We start from the raw sequence: 20,336 nt of genomic DNA on the forward strand, positions 1-20,336 counted from the left end.
TCCAGACTCCAGAATCTAAATCGGCCTCCAGACTCTAAATCAGCCTCCAGAACCCGGAATCTGCATCGGCCTCCAGACTCCAGACTCTACATCAGCCTCCAGACCCCAGAATCTAAATCGGCCTCCAGACTCTAAATCAGCCTCCAGACTCCAGAATCTAAATCGGCCTCCAGACTCTAAATCAGCCTCCAGACTCCAGAATCTAATTAGCCTGCAGACTCCAGAATCTAAATCGGCCTCCAGACTCTAAATCAGCCTCCAGACTCCAGAATCTAAATCGGCCTCCAGACTCTAAATCAGCCTCCAGACTCCAGAATCTAATTAGCCTCCAGACTCCAGAATCTAAATCGGCCTCCAGACTCTAAATCAGCCTCCAGACTCCAGAATCTAATTAGCCTCCAGACTCCAGAATCTAAATCAGCCTCCAGACTCCAGAATCTACATCAGCCTCCAGACCCCGGAATCTACATCGGCCTCCAGCGACACAACAGGTGTCCGTGTGACTCCAGGGACGGCGCCACCGCCCTGCCCCACCCCGGTGCCGGGCACAGGTCACTAACTGGTCCTTTCTCGGGACGCTGCAAAACCTCCCGGCCCACGCGGCGCAGGACCGAAGTCACAAGCGGTCGCCTCACACACGGTCGCAAGACGCAGCAAATAAAAACGCAAGGACCAAAAAAAAAAACCAACCCAACCAGACCAGACCGCCACGCTCCACGCCCATTGGCCGTGCCACCCCCGGGCCACACTTCACGAGTCCGCATACACGGCGTTTTTTTTTTTTTTTTGGTCCGTTCTGAGATTTAAGAACAATAAACGGAAGACTTGCCATCGTCTCAAAGTCCGGGCTCCGCATCGTGTGTGACAACGTGTCCTCGGCTCCCCGGCAGCGCGGCAGTCGCGGCGGCACGCGGGCCAGCGCGGGAAGACGGTGCGCAGGCGCAGAGCGGCGCGCGGGCGGCGCGATGACGCCGGCGGAGGGCGCGCGCAGGCGCAGAGCGGCGGCCGGCGGGCTGCCCCCTCCATCTTGAGTGCGCGCGCGCAGGCGCGCGGGAACGGCCGCGCAGGCGCAGGGCTGCCCGGGGTCGGCCAAGGCCGAGGCCGAGGCCGTGCACCTGTCACCTGCGAGGCGCTGCCAGCGTCTTCCCTCCCCCACCCCGCGGGGTCCCCAGGCCGTCCCCTGCGCCGGCTATTTATGTCGCTGAGCCGGCGCAGGCCCATATTGGGCAGTGCCTGAGCGTCCGGCGGCGCCATCGCGGGCGGGCGACACCCGCGTGAGTAGGGGACCGAGGGACGGGGACGCGGGCCGAGCTGGAAGCCCCGTGGGAGCTCCGGGGCCCCGCGCACTTCCGGGTCCCACGCAGGTCGCCTGGGGGGGGCAGCCAACTGCGGTCACCAGGGCTCCCCCCTCTGGGCCACCTGCCCAGCCTGGGGGGAGGGGGTGTCTTGTCCCTCATCTGTCGCACGGTCCCGTTTCCCAGTCTGCTATTTTTATCCTTCCCTGAGTCCTCCCACTAATTTCTTTATTCTTTTGCCTTCCTACCTAGACTGCAACCCCCCACCACCCCCCGGAAGCCAAGGGGACACGTGTGTCTTTTTTGGGGGGGAGGGGGGGTCCCCGGGCGTCTTCCGAGCCCCTGGCATAAAATAATGCGGTTCGTTTAAATGCAACGGACGTCCGAGCAACTCTCGACTTTAAAGGCAGGAAAATAACTTGCCCTCCGTTTCCCGCCCTCCCCGGCTGCCAGCTTCTCCAGGGGAGCCAATGAGCTCGAATGCGTCCCGAAGCGCTTTGAAAAAGTTACTCAAAGCGCTGCGAGAAGGTGCGAGAGAGAGTGTGAATTCGGCAAAGGAAAGTCGGAAAGTCGTCTTCCCTGGTCTTTTTTCCTCCATGCACCGGGCTGTGATTAAATGCCTCGTGTGCGGGAGGGATTAGTACTGTTCAATGAAGCGCGGCGTTTTTGTTTTTTTTTTTGCGCGGCGTTTTATTTTTTTTTTTGCGCGGCGTTTTTTTTTTTTTGCGCGGCGTTTTTTTTTTTTTTTTTTTGCGTACGAGTAGGAAACGCAGGGTGGTGCACGTGTTCGTTCTGAGCCATTTTCTAGCATAGTCAATTAAGCACTTTTTTTTTTTTTTGCATACACGAAGGAAACGCAAGGTGGTGCACGTGTTCTGGGCCATTTTCTAGCATAGTACTATTCAATGAAGCACGTTATTTTTTTTGCATACCAGTAGGAAACGCAAGGTAGTGCACATGTTTTGGGCCATTTTCTAGCATAGTACTATTCAATTAAGCGCGTTTTTTTTTTTTGCATATGCGAAGGAAACGCAAGGTGGTGCACGTGTTCTGAGCCATTTTCTAGCATAGTACTATTCAATGAAGTGCGTTTTTTTTTTTTTTGCATACGCGAAGGAAACTCAAGGTGGTGCACGTGTTCTGAGCCATTTTCTAGCATAGTACTATTCAATGAAGTGCGTTTTTTTTTTTTTTTTTTGCATACGCGTAGGAAACGCAAGGTGGTGCGCGTGTTCTGAGCCATTTTCTAGCAGTCTCTGCAAAGGTAGGGTTTGAGCAAGAGGGTGATGCAAAGTAGGGTGCGGACAGGGAATCCTATAAACCGGGGGAATCACCAGTTTCAATGGCTGTAGGATAATGTGAAAGGACTGGGGTGAGAAGAGCAACAACAGCGTGAGAATTATGAAGAATGAGTCACACTCAAGTCTCAACTGGGGATAACCAGGGCAGGGCCACTGGTGACCGGATGTGCCTTGTGCCAGGTGGCAGTGGGCCCCTGAGGTCCTGCCCACTGCTGGTACGTGGGAGTTAAGGACTCATCGGTTGTGTGTCTTTGAGTTTTTCCATAGACGCTGGAATGTTTCCACTTTGCATGTTGACAACTAATTTGCCGCCACCCCCCAAAAAAAATAGGTCTGTGATCTCTGGCTTAAGTAATGCCAACGAGAGGCTTCATTTGTTCCCTAAGAGTGGGGGCCGAGGCCGGGCAGGGTGGCTCACGCCTGTCATCCCAGCACTCTGGGAGGCCGAGGCGGGAGGATCGCTTGAGGTCAGGAGTTCGAGACCAGCCTGAGCAAGAGCGAGACCCCCGTCTCTATTAAAAAATAGAAGAAAATGATCTGGACAGCTAAAAATATATAGAGAAAAAATTAGCCGGGCGTGGTGGCGCATGCCTGTAGTCCCAGCTACTCGGGAGGCTGAGGCAGGAGGATCGCTTGAGCCCAGGAGTTTGAGGCCAGCCTGGACAACATAGCAAGACCCCATCTCTACAAAAAAGAAAAATTAGCTGAGCATGGTGGTGCATGCCTGTAGTTCCAGCTACTCGGGAGGCCAAGGCAGGAGGATCACTTGAGCCCAGGAGGTTGGAGTCTGCTGTGAGCGAGGCTGACGCCACGGCACTCCAGCCCGGGCGACAGAGCGAGACTCTGTCTCAAAAAATAATAATAATAATAACAATCCTGAGTACTAACGCTACTATACTTAAATTATAGAGAATTTTATTTTTTTTTCTTAGAAGAAATTGCTTTTCTCTCCCTCAGGCATGTTTCTGCCTGGTGAGTCATCAGACGCTTGCAAACAGCCCCCCCGGGGAATCCAGCTAAATCTAAATTTTCCTGAGAAACTCCGGAGAAGTGGATCATGGCGTGCGAGATCGAGGGGAGAGAAAAATACCAGCACAGCTTGAACTTCCTGCAGAAAATCAAGAGCATGAAAGAATCCGCAGAAATGATCGATGTGGTGCTCATAGCGGAAGAGGAACGCTTTCCGTGTCACCGGCTGCTGCTGGCCGCCTTCAGCCCATACTTCAAGGCCATGTTCACCTGCGGACTGCTGGAGTGTGCCCAGAGGGACGTCGTGCTCCACGATGTCACGGCGGAGAGCGTGTCGGTGATCTTGAATTACATGTACAGCGCGGCCTTAGAGATCAACGACACCAACGTGCAGACAGTGGCCACGGCCGCCTACTTCCTGCAGATGGAAGACGTGTTCGCCGCGTGCCAGCGGTACATGACGGACCACATGGACGCCTCCAACTGCGTGGGCATCTATCACTTCGCCAAGCAGATGGCCGCGGAAGAGCTGTCCGATCGGTCGAGAAAATACCTCTACCAGCACTTCGCCGAGGCCAGCCTGCAGGAAGAAATCCTGGACGTGGAAGTGCACCAGCTGCTGGCGCTGATCAGATCGGACGACCTGAACGTCTCCAGGGAGGAGAGCATCCTGGATTTGGTGCTCCGATGGATCAACCACGGCCGAGAGTCGCGCACGGGCCACCTCGTGGCGCTGCTGAAGGAAGTCAGGCTGGAGCTCATCAGCCCTGCTTTTTTGAGACAGGCGCTCAAGAGGAACCCCATGCTTCTGTCTGACGCAGCCTGCATCGACATGATTCAGAGCGCATTCAAGGCCATCAGGGGCCCCCAACAGCACGGGCCAAATCTGCGCTACGGCATGGAGACCACCAGCCTGCTGCTCTGCTTGGGCAACGACCCCTCGGGGATCCGATCCAGACACAGGAGCTACGGAGACGCCAGTTTCTGCTACGACCCCGCATCTCACAAGACCTGCTACATCCCCTCCCCCAAGCACGGAGAGGGCCTAGGGACGGTGTGCGCCGGGGTCGTCACGGAGGACAACACCATCGTGGTGGCCGGAGAAGCGAGCGCCTCCAAGCTGTCCCGACAAAAGAACAGGCATGTTGAGATCTACAGGTTCGTATCCGGAAGCGAATCCGTTAAATTTTTTTTTTTTCTTTTTTCTTTTTTTTTTTTTTTTTGAGACAGAGTCTCACTCTGTTGCCCAGGCTAGAGTGAGTGCCGTGGCGTCAGCCTCGCTCACAGCAACCTCAGATTCCTGGGCTTAAGCGATCCTCCTGCCTCAGCCTCCCGAGTAGCTGGGACTACAGGCATGCGCCACCACGCCCGGCTAATTTTTTCTATATATATTTTTAGCTGTCCATATAATTTCTTTCTATTTTTAGTAGAGGTGGGGTCTCGCTCTTGCTCAGGCTGGTCTCGAACTCCTGAGCTCAAACGATCCGCCCACCTCGGCCTCCCAGAGTGCTAGGATTACAGGCGTGAGCCACCGTGCCCGGCCTACGAATCCGTTAAATTTTTGCCTTGCTTTGGTATTAGCAACAAAAGCAGAAAGTACCAGCGGAAGAGAGTGGGCGCATCTTAAATGGCACGGAGTCAAAATTATCACCTTGTCAGTTTCTCATGAGGAATAATTTGCAGAATGTGCTCGTCTGTGTGTGTCTGTGTGTCTGTGTGTGTGTGTCTGTGTGTAACCCAAAATATAAGTACAGCATATACATGATGTTCATAAAGAAATCACCGACGTTTTCAATCATTTTTTTCCTCTTCCTTTAATAGTTAAAAACACATGGTTGAATTTGCATAAGTTAAACGTGGTCCTATCTCCGTCCCATTGTGTGGATACGTCTCACTCTTAGCTTTATTTATTTATCCATCTTTATTTATTTATCTTGTTTTTAAAAACCTGCCTAGAGGCCGGGTGCGGTGGGTCACGCCTGTCATCCCAGCTGTATGCCTGTCGTCCCAGCTACTCAGGAGGCTGAGGTAGGAGGATCGCTTGAGCCCTGGAGTTTGAGGCCAGCCTGGACAACATAGCAAGACCCCATCTCTACAAAAAAGAAAAAAAGGAAAATGAGCCGGGCGCGTGCGGTGGCTCCCGCCTGTCACCCCAGCACTCGCGGAGGCCAAGGCGGGAGGATCGCTCGAGGTCAGCAGTTCGAGACCAGCCTGAGCAAGAGCGAGACCCCGTCTCTACTAAAAATAGAAAGAAATTAGCTGGACAAATAAAAATATATATAGAAAAAATGAGCCGGGCGTGGTGGTGCATGCCTGTCGTCCCAGCTACTCGGGAGGCTGAGGCAGGAGGATCGCTTGAGCCCAGGAATCTGAGGCTGCTGTGAGCGAGGCTGACACCCCGGCACTCTAGCCTGGGCAACAGAGGGAGACTCTGTCTCAAAAAAAAAAAAAAAAACAAAAACATATAATTGAATATGCATAAGTTAAACGTGGTCATGTCTCCATCCCATTGTATTAATATTTCTCACTCTGAGCTTGCTTTATTTATCTGTATGGTAGGGGATAATACATGGCTTTGTTTTTAAAAACCTGCCTGGAATTACACAGAAGACAGCCATCGTAAGGTTTGATAACTGTCTGCATTCAGTTGTGACAAGCCAGCCACACTCTCTAGGAAAACAGCATACCTTCCAACCTCTCTCTCCAGCGGAAGTAAAAAGTTATCTTTGGGGAAGACTGTAAGAGTTAACCTAAAACACCTGGGGAAATCTCCTATGATATGATTAACTGTCAGACGTTTGATACAAAATAAGTAGTCTACACTTTAAAATATTACTCTGTACAAAACACTCGTATCGTAATTGCCTCGTTTGTTTCCAAACAGAACTTTTTTTTTTTTTTTTGAGACAGAGTCTGGCTCTGTCACCCGGGCTAGAGTGCCGTGGCGTCAGCCTCGCTCACAGCAACCTCAGACTCCTGGGCTCAAGCGATCCTCCCGCCTCAGCCTCCCGAGTAGCTGGGACTACAGGCATGTGCCACCACGCCCGGCTCATTTTTCTTTTTTGTAGAGATGGGGTCTTGCTATGTTGTCCAGGCTGGCCTCAAACTCCAGGGCTCAAGCCATCCTCCTGTCTCAGCCTCCCGAGGAGCTGGGACTACAGGCACGCGCCACCATGCCCGACTCATGTTTTCTATATATTTTTAGTTGTTTCTTTGTATTTTTTTGTATTTCTTTGTATTTTTAGTAGAGACGGGGTCTCACTCTTGCTCAGGCTGCTCTCGAACTCCTGACCTCGAGTGATCCTCCTGCCTCGGCCTCCCAGAGTGCCGGGATGACAAGCGTGAGCCCCCGCGCCCGGCCCTCAGCCCAACATTCTGGAAGAAATTACTGAAATTACCATAGCTAGTAGATTGAAATAGATGTTAAATGCCCAGGTGGGATTTTTATACTGTGCTCTTGACCCAATTTTAAGCCAGTTAGAACTATAACAATCCTTAAGTCTACATATCATCCTGTTAGAAATGTATGAATTGAGATATTTTCAGCTTCTCTACCCTAAAACTGTGATTTTTTTTTAAATGTATTAAAGTGATCATTTCTTCATCTACAGAATAATCCATTTTTGTTTATTTTTACTTCTTTTATGTTAAAATTACAAGTGATTTACTGAAATCATTTCCCATTTCATCTTGATTTTCTTTCCCCCCCCAGAATTAGGAAGAGAAGGCTATAGCCCTGGATAATCTATATTTTTTTCTATATACTTTACCTAAAATTCTTCAGGTATGTGCGGTTGATAATTTTTAAGCACATTCTGCTTTGTTCCTACGTCTCCAGAAAAAAAAAAAAAAAAAAATCAAACAAAAAAAAAAATCAAACAAAAAAAAAAATCAAAAAAAAAAAAAAACCGATACCACTATCTTGTATTAATGTTTTTTTTTTCTCCTCTAATTGGAAGAACCGTATCTCATTGGTTTTAGCTAGAAAAGAAGCTTAGTTAGAAAGAATTTCTTGGGTAACATTAATCCCGTATTCTCTCTCTCTCTCTCTCTCTCTCTGTTAATTAACAGGTATCATGACAGAGGGAACCAGTTCTGGGAAAAGTTATGCACGACCGAGTTTCGAGAGCTATACGCCCTGGGCAGCGTCCGTAACGAGCTTTATGTCATAGGAGGCCAGATGAAAATTAAAAACCAGTATCTCATCACCAACTGTGTTGACAAGTATTCCGTGGAACACGACAGCTGGAAAAGGGTGTCGCCCCTCCCACTGCCACTGGCCTGCCATGCGGTGGTGACCGTGAATAACAAGCTTCATGTGATCGGAGGCTGGACCCCTCAGGTGAAGAAGTTTCCTTTTTGATCGCTCCTTGGCAGGGCCGTGCTGTGCGGCTGCTGTGCTGAAATTGTTCAGTACTAAAAGAGAAGGATATGACATGCCTTTGGAAGAATGCGTTCTATTTTATAGAATCTAAACTTAAGGTTTTTAAAGTGTTAAAGCAAGCCGGGCACGGTGGTGGCTCACGCCTGTCACCCCGGCACTCTGGGAGGCCGAGGCGGGAGGATCGCTCGAGGTCAGGGGTTCGAGACCAGCCTGAGCAAGAGCGAGACCCCGTCTCTGCTAAAAATAGAAAGCAATTAGCTGGACAACTAAAAATATATAGAAAAAATTAGCTGGGCGTGGTGGCGCATGCCTGTCGTCCCAGCTACTCGGGATGCTGAGGCAGGAGGATGGCTTGAGCCCTGGAGTTTGAGGCCAGCCTGGACAACATAGCAAGACCCCATCTCTACAAAAAAGAAAAATGAGCCGGGCGTGGTGGCACATGCCTGTCGTCCCAGCTACTCGGGAGGCCGAGGCAGGAAGATCGCTCGAGCTCCGGAGTCTGAGGCTGCTGTGAGCGAGGCTGACGCCACGGCACTCTAGCCCGGGCGACAGAGCGAGACTCTGTCTCAAAAAAAAAAAAAAATTCATGACTATAAAGCTTGGTAAAATAGAATTACACTTTAAATACTGTTCAAGAGAGCTTGGTTCCATTTTGGAGGCTCTGTGGTCACTTCACGTTTTTTTTTTTAAAGCCACAACTTCTCACTGCTAACATCACAGACCGTTTGCTATAACCGAACACCTTAGCCCCATTGTTTGCTAATCTAAATTCTTCTGACAATGACTATGTCCTTGGAACCCCAACTCACCGGGTTCGGGGGGTCTGCAAGTGTGAGTCGCTACTTAACCTCTATTCGTCTCCGGGGCTGTCTGCTTTGCTCAGTTGCATCCGGATACATCACGGAGATCTCTGAACGGTCCGTCACTATATTGGCTGTCGTATTTCATACAGATGGATCTTCCGGACGAAGAACCTGATCGATTAAGCAACAAGCTGTTGGAGTATGACCCCAGCCAAGATCGATGGCGCGAGCGAGCACCCATGAAGTACTCCAAGTACCGATTCAGCACGGCCGTCGTCAACGGCGAGATTTATGTCCTGGGTAAGAAGCAGCAGATCACTAACGGCGTAACCACTTTTATTTTTCCCAGCACTTTGCCTCCGAAAGCGATGAAATATCTTCCCTTCCTCCAGCACCCCGGTTCAAGCGTCTGCGTGGCTAGCGCAAAATTCTCTTTTCTTTCTTGTTTTCTGGAGTCCAGGCAAACGAGATTCAATGAGGGTCCCTTGGTTTATTCAGCGCAAAATTGTTTTGGTGGCGTTTTCTAGGGCCTTGGAATGCAAAAACAGGAGTGACACGGCCTTGTTAGACAAGCAAGTCTTAGATCTTGAAATGGGAATGAGGCCAGGCGCGGTGGCTCACGCCTGTCACCCCGGCACTCTGGGAGGCCGAGGCGGGAGGATCGCTCAAGGTCAGAAGTTCGAGACCAGCCTGAGCAAGAGCGAGACCCCGTCTCTACTAAAAATAGAAAGAAATTAGCTGGACAGCTAAAAATATATATAGAAAAAATGAGCTGGGCATGGTGGCGCATGCCTGTCGTCCCAGCTACTCGGGAGGCTGAGGCAGGAGGATGGCTTGAGCCTGGGAATTTGAGGCCAGCCTGGACAACATAGCAAGACCCCATCTCTACAAAAAAGAAAGAAAAATGAGCCGGGCGTGGTGGCGCATGCCTGTCATCCCAGCTACTCGGGAGGCTGAGGCAGGAGGATCTCTGGAGCCCAGGAGTCTGAGGTTGCTGTGAGCGAGGCTGACGCCACGGCACTCTAGCCCGGGCGACAGAGCCAGACTCTGTCTCAAAACAAAAAAAAAAAAAGGAAATGGGAGTGAGCCTTTGGCCACCTTTAGTCCGTGAACTGTTGGCTTTTGTGACCAACTGTGATTATCTGCGCTATCGGAAGAAAAGGCCACCCGAGGTAAAACTCTGGCACACCCTGTGGCCGATCCTCTCCATTGTGCCTAAACCCAGCAAATTTCCAGAGAGATGTCATCAAACATTTTCCATCCGAATGCATTTATTTTTCATTATCTCTTGAATACGCCTGATCTCGTACTGGCCAGCAGGAATTGGTAAAAGAAAACAAGTTTCGTTTCCACTAAAGTGGGTAAAAACAATCCTCGAGCACTCCCTGTGTTTCCCCTATCCCTCCTCAGTCCTTATGTTTCCCTGTTTTATTAAAGTCCTTTCTTTTTTTTTTTTGAGACAGAGTCTCACTCTGTTGCCCAGGCTAGAGTGAGTGCCGTGGCGTCAGCCTAGCTCACAGCAACCTCAAACTCCTGAGCTCAAGGGATCCTCCTGTCTCAGCCTCCCGAGTAGCTGGGACTACAGGCATGCGCCACCATGCCCGGCTAATTTTTTCTATATATATTTTTAGCTGTCCATATAATTTCTTTCTATTTTTAGTAGAGGTGGGGTCTCGCTCTTGCTCAGGCTGGTCTCGAACTCCTGAGCTCAAACGATCCGCCCACCTCGGCCTCCCAGAGTGCTAGGATTACAGGCGTGAGCCACCACGCCCGGCCTATTAAAGTCCTTTCTCTTCTAACCACCTCCCGTCTCCCTAACATTCATCTCCTGTCCCCTTCGTCCACCTCCCTTGGTGTGGGAAGGAAAGACAGGCCAAGGAGGTGACCGGACCGGTGAAAAGATAACTGAGCCGGGTCTTTATTTCATCCCGTCTGCCTCAATGGCCAACTGGCAAAAAACGATGGCCAACTGGCAAAAACAAACGGGGCCACAAGTGGGTGGCAGGAAATGGCAAGAAAGCGATTCAGAATTAGCAAACACCTCGTGGGCAGAAAGCAACCTGGAAAGGGCCCGTTCCCTGTCTGGAATTTTAGCTCATTCGGTCCTTCTTGTTTGCAGACCTTTTCAGTGCCTTTAAAAGCCCGAGTGTCCCAGGTATCGATTTGTTCCAGCTGCAGTGAGATCACTTGGCCGGCCACGACATCTGCTCAAGAAGCGGAAGAATGTTTTCGGCAGGCTTTTGTAGGGGACGCTTTTCTTTCTGTGTGCGCGTTGGTTTTCACAACTTTATAAGGGAAAAGAACACACTCACGGAGGGGTTTGTCTTATTCAAACTTAACGGCTGTTAAGCGGCACAGCAGTGATCAGAGCCGCGAGTCTGGCTTCCGCCTTACCTCGAGGTCCGAGATTGTCATCCTGTCCTTGTCCCCAAGCTGCCCGGGCCGCCATCCTAAGGAGCGAGCAGAAGCCCTTGGGAAGATGCCTGGTTGTGTCGTGGTCACCTTGAGTCCGCTGAGGGTCGGGGGTGGGGAGAAGTAACCCCGTTGAGTGACATAATGGGTTGGTGGTGGCCCTGTACCCTCTGGCACCTTCAAAACACGGACTCCCAGAGTGCTAGGGTTACAGGCGTGAGCCACCGCGTCCGGCCAAAAAAGAAAAAAAAAAAATTTAGACATATAAATATATGAGCAGAGCCTTCCTCTCGGCCTCCAGGCGGAGGGGAAAACGCCCTGGCGTGACTTAGGGTAACACATGTGGTCATAAATTCAGATCCGTAGGTACATTCCTGTTTATATAGCCCCCCTCAGGCTGGCTTGGCCATTCAAGCAACTTTGGGAGCTTGTGAGAACTGTTATAAAGTCCCCTCCTATTCTGGGGATGTGGCCCAGGGGAACACAGAATCAGCCTGTCACCTTGAAGCTACCCTGCAGGCAGAAGAGCGTGGGGACCAAGGCACTCAGAGCTTTCATGGTCTGAAACAAAGCCAGCGTCCCCACCCCATCCCCAGAAGCCCCTGTCCCCTCTGGGGGGGGGTGGGCACGTGGGAACTGCCGGCCACCCAGACAGAACAGGGCACAGATTCCAAAGATCCAGGTAGGAAAAAAAAAAAAAAAAAAACAGAAAACAACCAAAGATCCGTCTTGTAGAGCAAGGACTGAACGTTTAATTAAATCCAGCGAAAAAAAAAAAAATTGACGAGCACTGTATTGCAAAAGTCGTACCATAAAACCGTACCCATTCTTTGCATGCGTAATGTTGAGGACGCCTGTCTAGTGGTGGATCTCAGGGGACACTTCTGAGTTAGACTCAGGGGCTTGGTGGCCCGGGGCACCCCCAGCCCGGCTCCCCGCGACCGGCCAGCCTTCCAAAGTGTGAAATCCCGCCTGTCCTGTGGCTCCGAAACCCTCTCGCTGACCCAGGGCCACCTGGAAAGAAGGTCCCACAAACAGCAGAGCCATGCTGTTCACCACGACCAGCGTGTGTCCCCGGCCCCGGAGACGCCGCAGCTCAGACCTGGCACCAACACGGGCTAAATTATTTATCCGATCGGATAAGACACAAAGCCACTAAGAGCTTCCCGAGCGGATGGCCTCAGTCCCCAGATTCAAACGGAGTCAGGAAGGAGGCCAGCCTCCATCAGCAACGAAGAGGGAAAAAAAAACAAAAAAGAAAAAACCTTTTCCTCCAAAGCTGTCTTCTAGCCATGGTGCAAATGAGCTGCTCCCATCAATCCTCTTACACGCATTGCGTTCCGGGTGGCAGGCCCCGGTGACACACAAGGCGGAGAAGCATCTAGAAAGTTAAATGGCTCCTTCGTCGCTCCTTCCAGACACACAAAGCGCCAGGCACCGCGCTAGGTAACCGGGAGGGCGGCGCCGGAGACCGCAGGCCAGCACGCAAGACGGGGACACGCCAGGGGACAGTGACAAGACCGTTTGACTCACGCGATGACGGGGGAACAGTGTAAAATGCGCGTGGTCACGAGACAGTATGGGATTAATTTCTCCGTCAGCCACGCGCACGGTGAAAACCAGGTGATCAAAGCAGTTCGCAGTTTTGGGTTTTCTTTCATTTTTTTTTTTCCCCTATGTTATTTTATTTTTGGAGACAGAGTCTCACTCTGTCGCCCGGGCTAGAGTGCCGTGGTGTCAGCCTCGCTCACAGCAGCCTCAGACTCCTGGGCTCAGGCGATCCTCCTGCCTCAGCCTCCCCGAGTAGCTGGGACGACAGGCATGCGCCACCACGCCCGGCTCATTTTTCTTTTTTTCTTTTTTGTAGAGATGGGGTCTTGCTATGTTGTCCAGGCTGGCCTCAAACTCCAGGTCTTAAGCCATCCTCCTGCCTCAGCCTCCTGAGTAGCTGGGACTGGAGGAGTAGCTGGGACTGTGGGAGTAGCTGGGACTGTAGGAGTAGCTGGGACTAGAGGAGTAGCTGGGACTGGAGGAGTAGCTGGGACTGTGGGAGTAGCTGGGACTGTGGGAGTAGCTGGGACTGTGGGAGTAGCTGGGACTGTGGGAGTAGCTGGGACTAGAGGAGTAGCTGGGACTGGAGGAGTAGCTGGGACTGTAGGAGTAGCTGGGACTAGAGGAGTAGCTGGGACTGGAGGAGTAGCTGGGACTGTGGGAGTAGCTGGGACTAGAGGAGTAGCTGGGACTGTGGGAGTAGCTGGGACTGTGGGAGTAGCTGGGACTAGAGGAGTAGCTGGGACTAGAGGAGTAGCTGGGACTACAGGCATGCGCCACCACGCTTGGCTAATTTTTTCTATATATTTGTAGTTGTCCAGCTAATTTCTTTCTAATTTTAGTAGAGACGGGGTCTCGCTCTTGCTCAGGCTGGTCTCGAACTCCCGACCTCGAGCGATCCTCCCGCCTCGGCCTCCCCAGAGTGCCGGGACGACAGGCGTGAGCCACACCGCGCCCGGCCGGAGTCCCAGTCCTTCATCGTCCCGCCTGCCTGTCATCCCCCTGTAGGTGGAATTGGCTGCGTAGGTCGAGACAAGGGCCAGGTGCGACAGTGCCTGGATGTCGTGGAGATCTACAACCCGGACGGGGACTTCTGGAGAGAGGGCCCCCCGATGCCCAGTCCCCTGCTCTCCCTGCGAACCAACGCGAGCAACGCGGGAGCCGTAGACGGGAAGCTGTACGTCTGCGGGGGGTTCCACGGCGCAGGTACCGCTCCTATTTTAAGTGTCTTGAAGCCTCCTTTGCTGTTGGATTTGGCCTCTCTTACCCGGTGCCCCGATCACCAGGGGAGACTCTCAGAGTTCAGGGCGCCCCCCGCCCCGAGTCACCCACCAAGCCTCGAGGCCCAGGTTTCCATATCTACAAAGGAAGGTGCCACCTGCTCAGGCCGCTGTAAGAAGTCAGCAGGGTCTAGGTGATACTGCTTGGGGCGCACAGCAGACCTAGCACATAGTAGTTGCTCATGAAAGCAAGAGAAACGGGAGAGCTCGCCTCCTGCCTGAGAGGAGCACTAAAGGGGAGATTTTAGAACGGGAAGAACAGATGGAAGTGGAGGCCCAGCCAGGAGCGTTGGGTTTTACTCGATCCGTCAAGACTCCTCGCGAGACTTTGTTATTCCTACTCCATGACCACTGCTTGAGATACATCCCTGGAAAGCATTTCTGAAATAGGGCCGGGCGCGGCGGCTCATGCCTGTCATCCCGGCACTCGGGGAGGCCGAGGCGGGAGGATCGCTCGAGGTCAGGAGTTCGAGACCAGCCTGAGCAAGAGTGAGACCCCGTCTGTACTAAAAAAAAAAAAAAAAAATAGAAAGAAATGATCTGGACAGCTAAAAATATATGGGAAAAATGAGCCGGGCGTGGTGGCACATGCCTGTAGTCCCAGCTACTGGGGAGGCTGAGGCAGGAGGATTTCTTGAGCCCTGGAGTTTAAGGCCAGCCTGGACAACATAGCAAGACCCCATCTCTACAAAAAAGAAAAATGAGCCGGGCGTGGTGGCGCATGCCTGTCGTCCCAGCTACTCGGGAGGCTGAGGCAGGAGGATCGCTTGAGCCCAGGAGTCTGAGGCTGCTGTGAGCGAGGCTGACGCCACGGCACTCTAGCCCGGGCCACAGAGCCAGACTCTGTCTCAAAAAAAAAAAAGAAAGAAAAGAAAGAAAAAGAATGCATTTCTAAAATAGTACCCAATGCATGTATTTAGTAACGAACTTAGTTTCTCTGTATCCACTGCTACTACCAATGCATTCTATAGTACGGATTCGTCACTTTTTAATGTAACAGGGACAGTTTAAAATCCGCGTAAGCCCAGCAGGCAGATGTCTCCGGAGTCCGATTGGCCGTGGCAGTAACCAAGACACAACGCAGTCACGGTAAAAATGACTGTTCAATTCTAACCTCACCAACAGAAGCACCGGGCCAGTGGGCACCCACGAAACACGTGCCTCATGAGCACCGAACATTTGGGGAAAATGCCAGATTCGAATAAAGCTGACACTGGAGGGAAACAGCACCTTTTTGTAAATCTCCGCTCACTCTTTAAGCACATAATTATATGTAAGTAAAAGAATAAGGTTTTTACTACAAATTAAAAGAGACTCAGGAGATATAAGAACCAAATGCAATGGGTGGAACTTCTTTTCTTTTTTTTTTTTTTTTGGAGGCAGAGCCTTGCTCTGTCGCCTGGGCTGGAGTTCCGTGGCGTCACCCTCGCTCACAGCAACCTCAGACTCCTGGGCTCAAGCGATCCTCCTGCCTCAGCCTCCCGAGTAGCTGGGACGACAGGCATGCGCCACCACGCCCGGCTCATTTTTCTTTTTTTCTTTTTTGTAGAGATGGGGTCTTGCTATGTTGCCCAGGCTGGTCTCGAACTCCTGACCTCGAGCGATCCTCCCGCCTTGGCCTCCCACAGTGCCGGGATGACAGGCGTGAGCCACCGCGCCCGGCCAACAAGGCCTTTTAGAACATGTCATTTACTACACTGACGATGGCTTCTGAATGCAGATCCCCCCCCACTGAGATTTTTGTCTTCCCACTTTGCCGTTTTTTTTTTTTGTTTGTTTGTTTTTTTTAGATCGGCACGAGGTGATCTCCAAAGAAATCCTGGAGCTGGACCCCTGGGAAAACCAGTGGAACGTGGTGGCCGTCAACGTCCTCATGCACGACAGCTATGACGTCTGCCTGGTGGCCAGGATGAACCCCCGAGACCTCATCCCCCCACCTTCGGATCTGACAGAGTGACAAGTGCTGGGGGGACCCTCAGCATGGCGGGGGGGGGACCCCACGGCATCCGTCGGCCACGCCGGCACGCAAGCCACACCACGGTGGACAGAGACCCCCAGGTGACATCCAGGACAGAAGTCCCAGCCAAGCCCGGAGGAGGCCAGGAGGGGGGAGACCCCGGACCGGACCCCACCAGGCAGGCGGCCTTTGCCCGGGTTGGCCCCCGGCTGGCTCCAACCGGCCCGAGCCACCCAGCTCGGGGTGGCCCTGGCTGAGGGACAGAGGAAGAAACATCGCCACCCGCTTGAGCCCGCACTAGAGCACAATGGGAAAACAGCCGCTCCCCAAACACACTTTTTAAAATTGACATTGAAATGACACCATCCCTCGCACTTACCGTCTGTGTTTCTGGAAGCAAGGCGCATTCAGGGAAGGCATGTTGGTGGCGGTTTCTTCAGCCACGCTTCTCAGAAGAGCGTCACGTCGCGTGAGCCTCCTTTGGAAGCCAGCGCGGCCGGTGAATTCACTAGAATCTTCCAGAAGCCAGACAAACGCTCGACGCAAGCAGGTCCTCTTTGGCGCCCAGCCGCGTGGCTGTGACGGCCGCTGGCCCGTGTCCCCAGGTTCCAGCTGCAAACCAGGTAGGAGGGGCGGGTCCAGCGGATACCGGAGCCCAGTGGCAACCTGTTTCTGCCACCAAGGAGGGGACCGTGAGACCCAGCGTAGCTCGTCCCCGAAGGGGCCACCATGCCTGTCTCTCTGCACTTGGAGCCCAAGCGCCCCGGCAGGGCCTGACGCACGGGCGGGTCCCTGGGCAGCCCAGATGCAGCAGCGTCTCAGGGACCCGAGGGCCACGGTCTCCAGCGTGTCTGCTTGTGTGTCCGAGAGTCACATCGAGCTCGAGCTTCTCCCCGGCGGAGGGTCTCGCTCCGTGGATTCTCTCTGCTGCCAAGCTGAGCTGGACAACATAGCAAGACCCCATCTCTACAAAAAAGAAAAATGAGCCGGGTGTGGTGGCGCATGCCTGTCGTCCCAGCTACTTGGGAGGCTGAGGCAGGAGGATGGCTTGAGACCTGGAGTTTGAGGCCAGCCTGGACAACATAGCAAGACCCCATGTCTACAAAAAAGAAAAATGAGCCGGGCGTGGTGGTGCATCCCTGTCGTCCCAGCTACTCAGGGGGAGGCTGAGGCAGGAGGATTGCTTGAGCCCTGGAGTCTGAGGTTGCTGTGAGCGAGGCTGACGCCACGGCACTCTAGCCTGGGTGACAGAGCCAGACTCTGTCTCAAAAACAAAATAGCCTCTATCCCTGCTCCACCTCCCGGAACATGCCAGAACCTGCCCCATCTCCCCGGACCAAGGAGGCCTGGTTGGCGCCATCACGGCGCATCTTGTTAGATGCAGCGGGCTGGGAGATCTGGACTCTGGTCCCCGATCTGCCACTCAGCCAAGCGGGTGACCCTGGAGCACGGTGACCTTCCCGGAGCCTTCTTTTCCTCGCCCTGCAGAGTGGGAAGGAAAATGCCACCCGGGCCGCATGGAGGTCGTCACCGTCGTCGTCACGTAACCAGCATCTCCCAAAGCAAAGTGCTCCACGGAACAGGGGACCGGAGTGGAACCTCCCGTAGCTGGTGGCCGAGAACCAAGTCGGGGTCTGCTCCGATCTGAGGCCCCCCCAGCCCCCCGGGTGCCTTCGAGGGACCCCTTCAGGGGTCCCCAGGCAGCACAGCGGAGGCTCCTGAGGGTGGCACTGGGTGAGGCCATCACTCACCTGCGGGAGGCACGAGGGGACAAGTGGCCTTTGCTGTCTAATGCGAGCTCAGAGGAATGTCACTCCGGAGCCTTCCAGAGAGCGCTGGGGGAGATCAGAGGACAGGTGACCTCTGCCCCCGAGCCAGGACCCTCGGTGACCGGGAGCTGGCCGGGCCCTGAAGGACAGGAAGGCGCCAAGAAGCAGGTTCTCACGCACACTCACGCATGAGTCTCACGGATCTGGGACGTCTGATCGGAAACGTCCCCTGGGTTCTGTCGCCTTGACCTTGTTTGACGCTCGGGGCTTCCTGTCTGTGATTCAAAACCAGCTCCCCGCCGCCCTCCTGCGGCCCGAGGTTGTCAGAGCCGCAGCTGGGAAACAAATCGCTTTCCTACCGACCCCTGTTGTCACCGCAATAATTCAAGGCTGTCCCCGTGTCCCCTGCTTGGGCCTCTTATTCTCAAACTTCCACCACGGGCGACTTCTCCTCTCTGCAGTCCGGGATTTCTTTGTCGCTTGTCCGCGATGAAACGCAACAGGGAAGTGATCTGGATGCCGAAAGCGACAAAGGACTCTTGCGGCTGTCAGCCATGTTCCCCAGCCCCGCCTCCGTGTGTGTGTTCAGCAAAGACACCCTCAGGGTCCTCGCCGGTTGACTTCAGAATGCGCGAGTGCGTTCCATGGGAACTTCTCAAATAAATTTGTTCCTAGTGGAAGATCGCTTGTGTCTTTCATATTGCAATTTCCAGGAAATGCCCAGTGTCGCCCCCCACCGCCACCCCCAGAGCGGGGGAATGACCAGCCCCGGGGGCAGGGCCTTGTGGTGGCCAAGGGGCGGCCAGTGGAGCTGTTCCCGGGGGCTGAAACACGGGAGGACGTCCCAGAAAGGAGATCAGGCCAAGCACAAGACACCTCGAAGGCCACATCAAGGAGGTGGCTTTTTACACCCCAGCCGTAGGGATCCCTCCAAGAAGATCCCAGCCCAGTGGGGGAGCCTGGTTAGCCCAGGAGGATCGCTTGAGCCCAGGAGTCTGAGGTTGCTGTGAGCGAGGCTGACGCCACGGCACTGTAGCCCGGGCCACAGAGCGAGACCCCATCTCTACTAAAAAATAGAAAGAAACGATCTGGACAGCTAACAATATATAGAAAAATTAGCCAAGCATAGTGGCGCATGCCTATAGTCCCAGCTCCTTGGGAGGCTGAGGCAGGAGGATGGCTTGAGCCCTGGAGTTGGAGGCCAGCCTGGACAACATAGCAAGACCCCATCTCTACAAAAAAGAAAAATGAGCCGGGCGAGGTGGTGCATGCCTGTTGTCCCAGCGACTCGGGAGGCCGAGGCAGGAGGATCGCTTGAGCCCAGGAGTCTGAGGCTGCTGTGAGCGAGGCTGACGCCACGGCACTGTAGCCCGGGCCACAGAGCGAGACGTGTCTCAAAATAATAGAAGCATTGACATCTCCATTAAAAGATCATTTTTGAAGGCCACAACCCTTTAACATACCTTTTTCAAATGGTTAACCACTGCATTTTTTTTTCTATGAGAGTGAACACACATATCTTATCAATTTCCAGATTTACTTTTGCAGCCCTGGTACTTCCAGCTGTCCACCCAGGTTCAAGGTTCTTTACTTAATCTGCGGTTCTTTCTGATATTTGATGCACGGCGGTAAATATAGTTTATTGAGAGAAAGAAATACGACAGTTCCTTCACTTAGATCTTGTATTGCTCCATCCAAAATTAAATTTGATGACGGTGCCAAGTGAAAACATCCCAATTTTTTCTAGACTTTTGGCTGAAACTCCACACTCTAGAATGACACTAAAATTTTTTTGTACAGAATCCAACATGGTGAAATAGTCCAATGGCATCTTTACGGAAATATTTCTGAATGAAAAAATAATTCTTTCTTGTTCAATAAATTGTATTTAAATGTGTTTCTCAGTGCAACAAAATCAACAAAAACCATTATCATCCAATCTTGAAATCTGCATTTTAAGATTGCAGATTAAGATTAAGCAAATTATTAATCACTTTGCGAAATAAATGACGTTTCTTTGATGATGATTTAAAATGTACCGCCTTGATTTACATGTTTTTCAAAAAGTTGTTTTCTCATTTGGATACATCTTTTTTTTTTTAACAACTGGGTACACAAATACAATGGTATATCCATGCATACCAATATTATTCTTTTTGAAATTCTATTAAATATTTGTGTGAAAAAGCTCCATTATATTTAATTATATAGTAGTGTTAAAAAATCTGACAGTCCCTTCTCCATCTTTTTGATTGCTTTGTTCTCCCTCTGATAACATTTTGGGGAGTTTTGAGTTTTCCAACATTTAATGTACGAAACTGATTGTTCTTTTAAATTTTTTTCCTCATTGATAATCACAAATTTTCTTCACTTGAACCATAAGCTTTAATAGCATTCTGATGAAATGGACACATTTTGCACTTTGATTTCTTTTTTATTGACATATAATAATTGTACATATTCATGGATTACGTGTTACATCTTGAAACAAGCACACAACATACAATGATCAAATCAGGGTAACTGGGACAAGATTCCCCTGAAATATTCATCATTACTTTGATCTTTTTTAACAGTTGAAGTTTTGAGCATTCTTTCATCATTTCCGTCACCAG

The 20,336-nt window shown here is 52.0% G+C and overlaps 1 protein-coding gene across 1 annotated transcript; it reads left to right on the forward strand.

Moving 5' to 3' along the window:
* Positions 1-1,248: 1,248 nt before the first annotated feature.
* Positions 1,249-16,311, forward strand: KBTBD12 (kelch repeat and BTB domain containing 12). Its single transcript, XM_069497680.1, has 6 exons — positions 1,249-1,274; positions 3,554-4,723; positions 7,637-7,907; positions 8,902-9,052; positions 13,724-13,921; positions 15,786-16,311. The coding sequence occupies exons 2-6, from the start codon at positions 3,654-3,656 to the stop codon at positions 15,950-15,952; spliced, it is 1,857 nt and encodes a 618-aa protein (XP_069353781.1). The 5' UTR covers positions 1,249-1,274; positions 3,554-3,653; the 3' UTR covers positions 15,953-16,311.
* Positions 16,312-20,336: the final 4,025 nt, after the last annotated feature.

The sequence above is a fragment of the Eulemur rufifrons genome, chromosome 22 (assembly GCF_041146395.1).
Source record: "Eulemur rufifrons isolate Redbay chromosome 22, OSU_ERuf_1, whole genome shotgun sequence".
NCBI classification, from domain to species: Eukaryota; Metazoa; Chordata; class Mammalia; order Primates; family Lemuridae; genus Eulemur; species Eulemur rufifrons.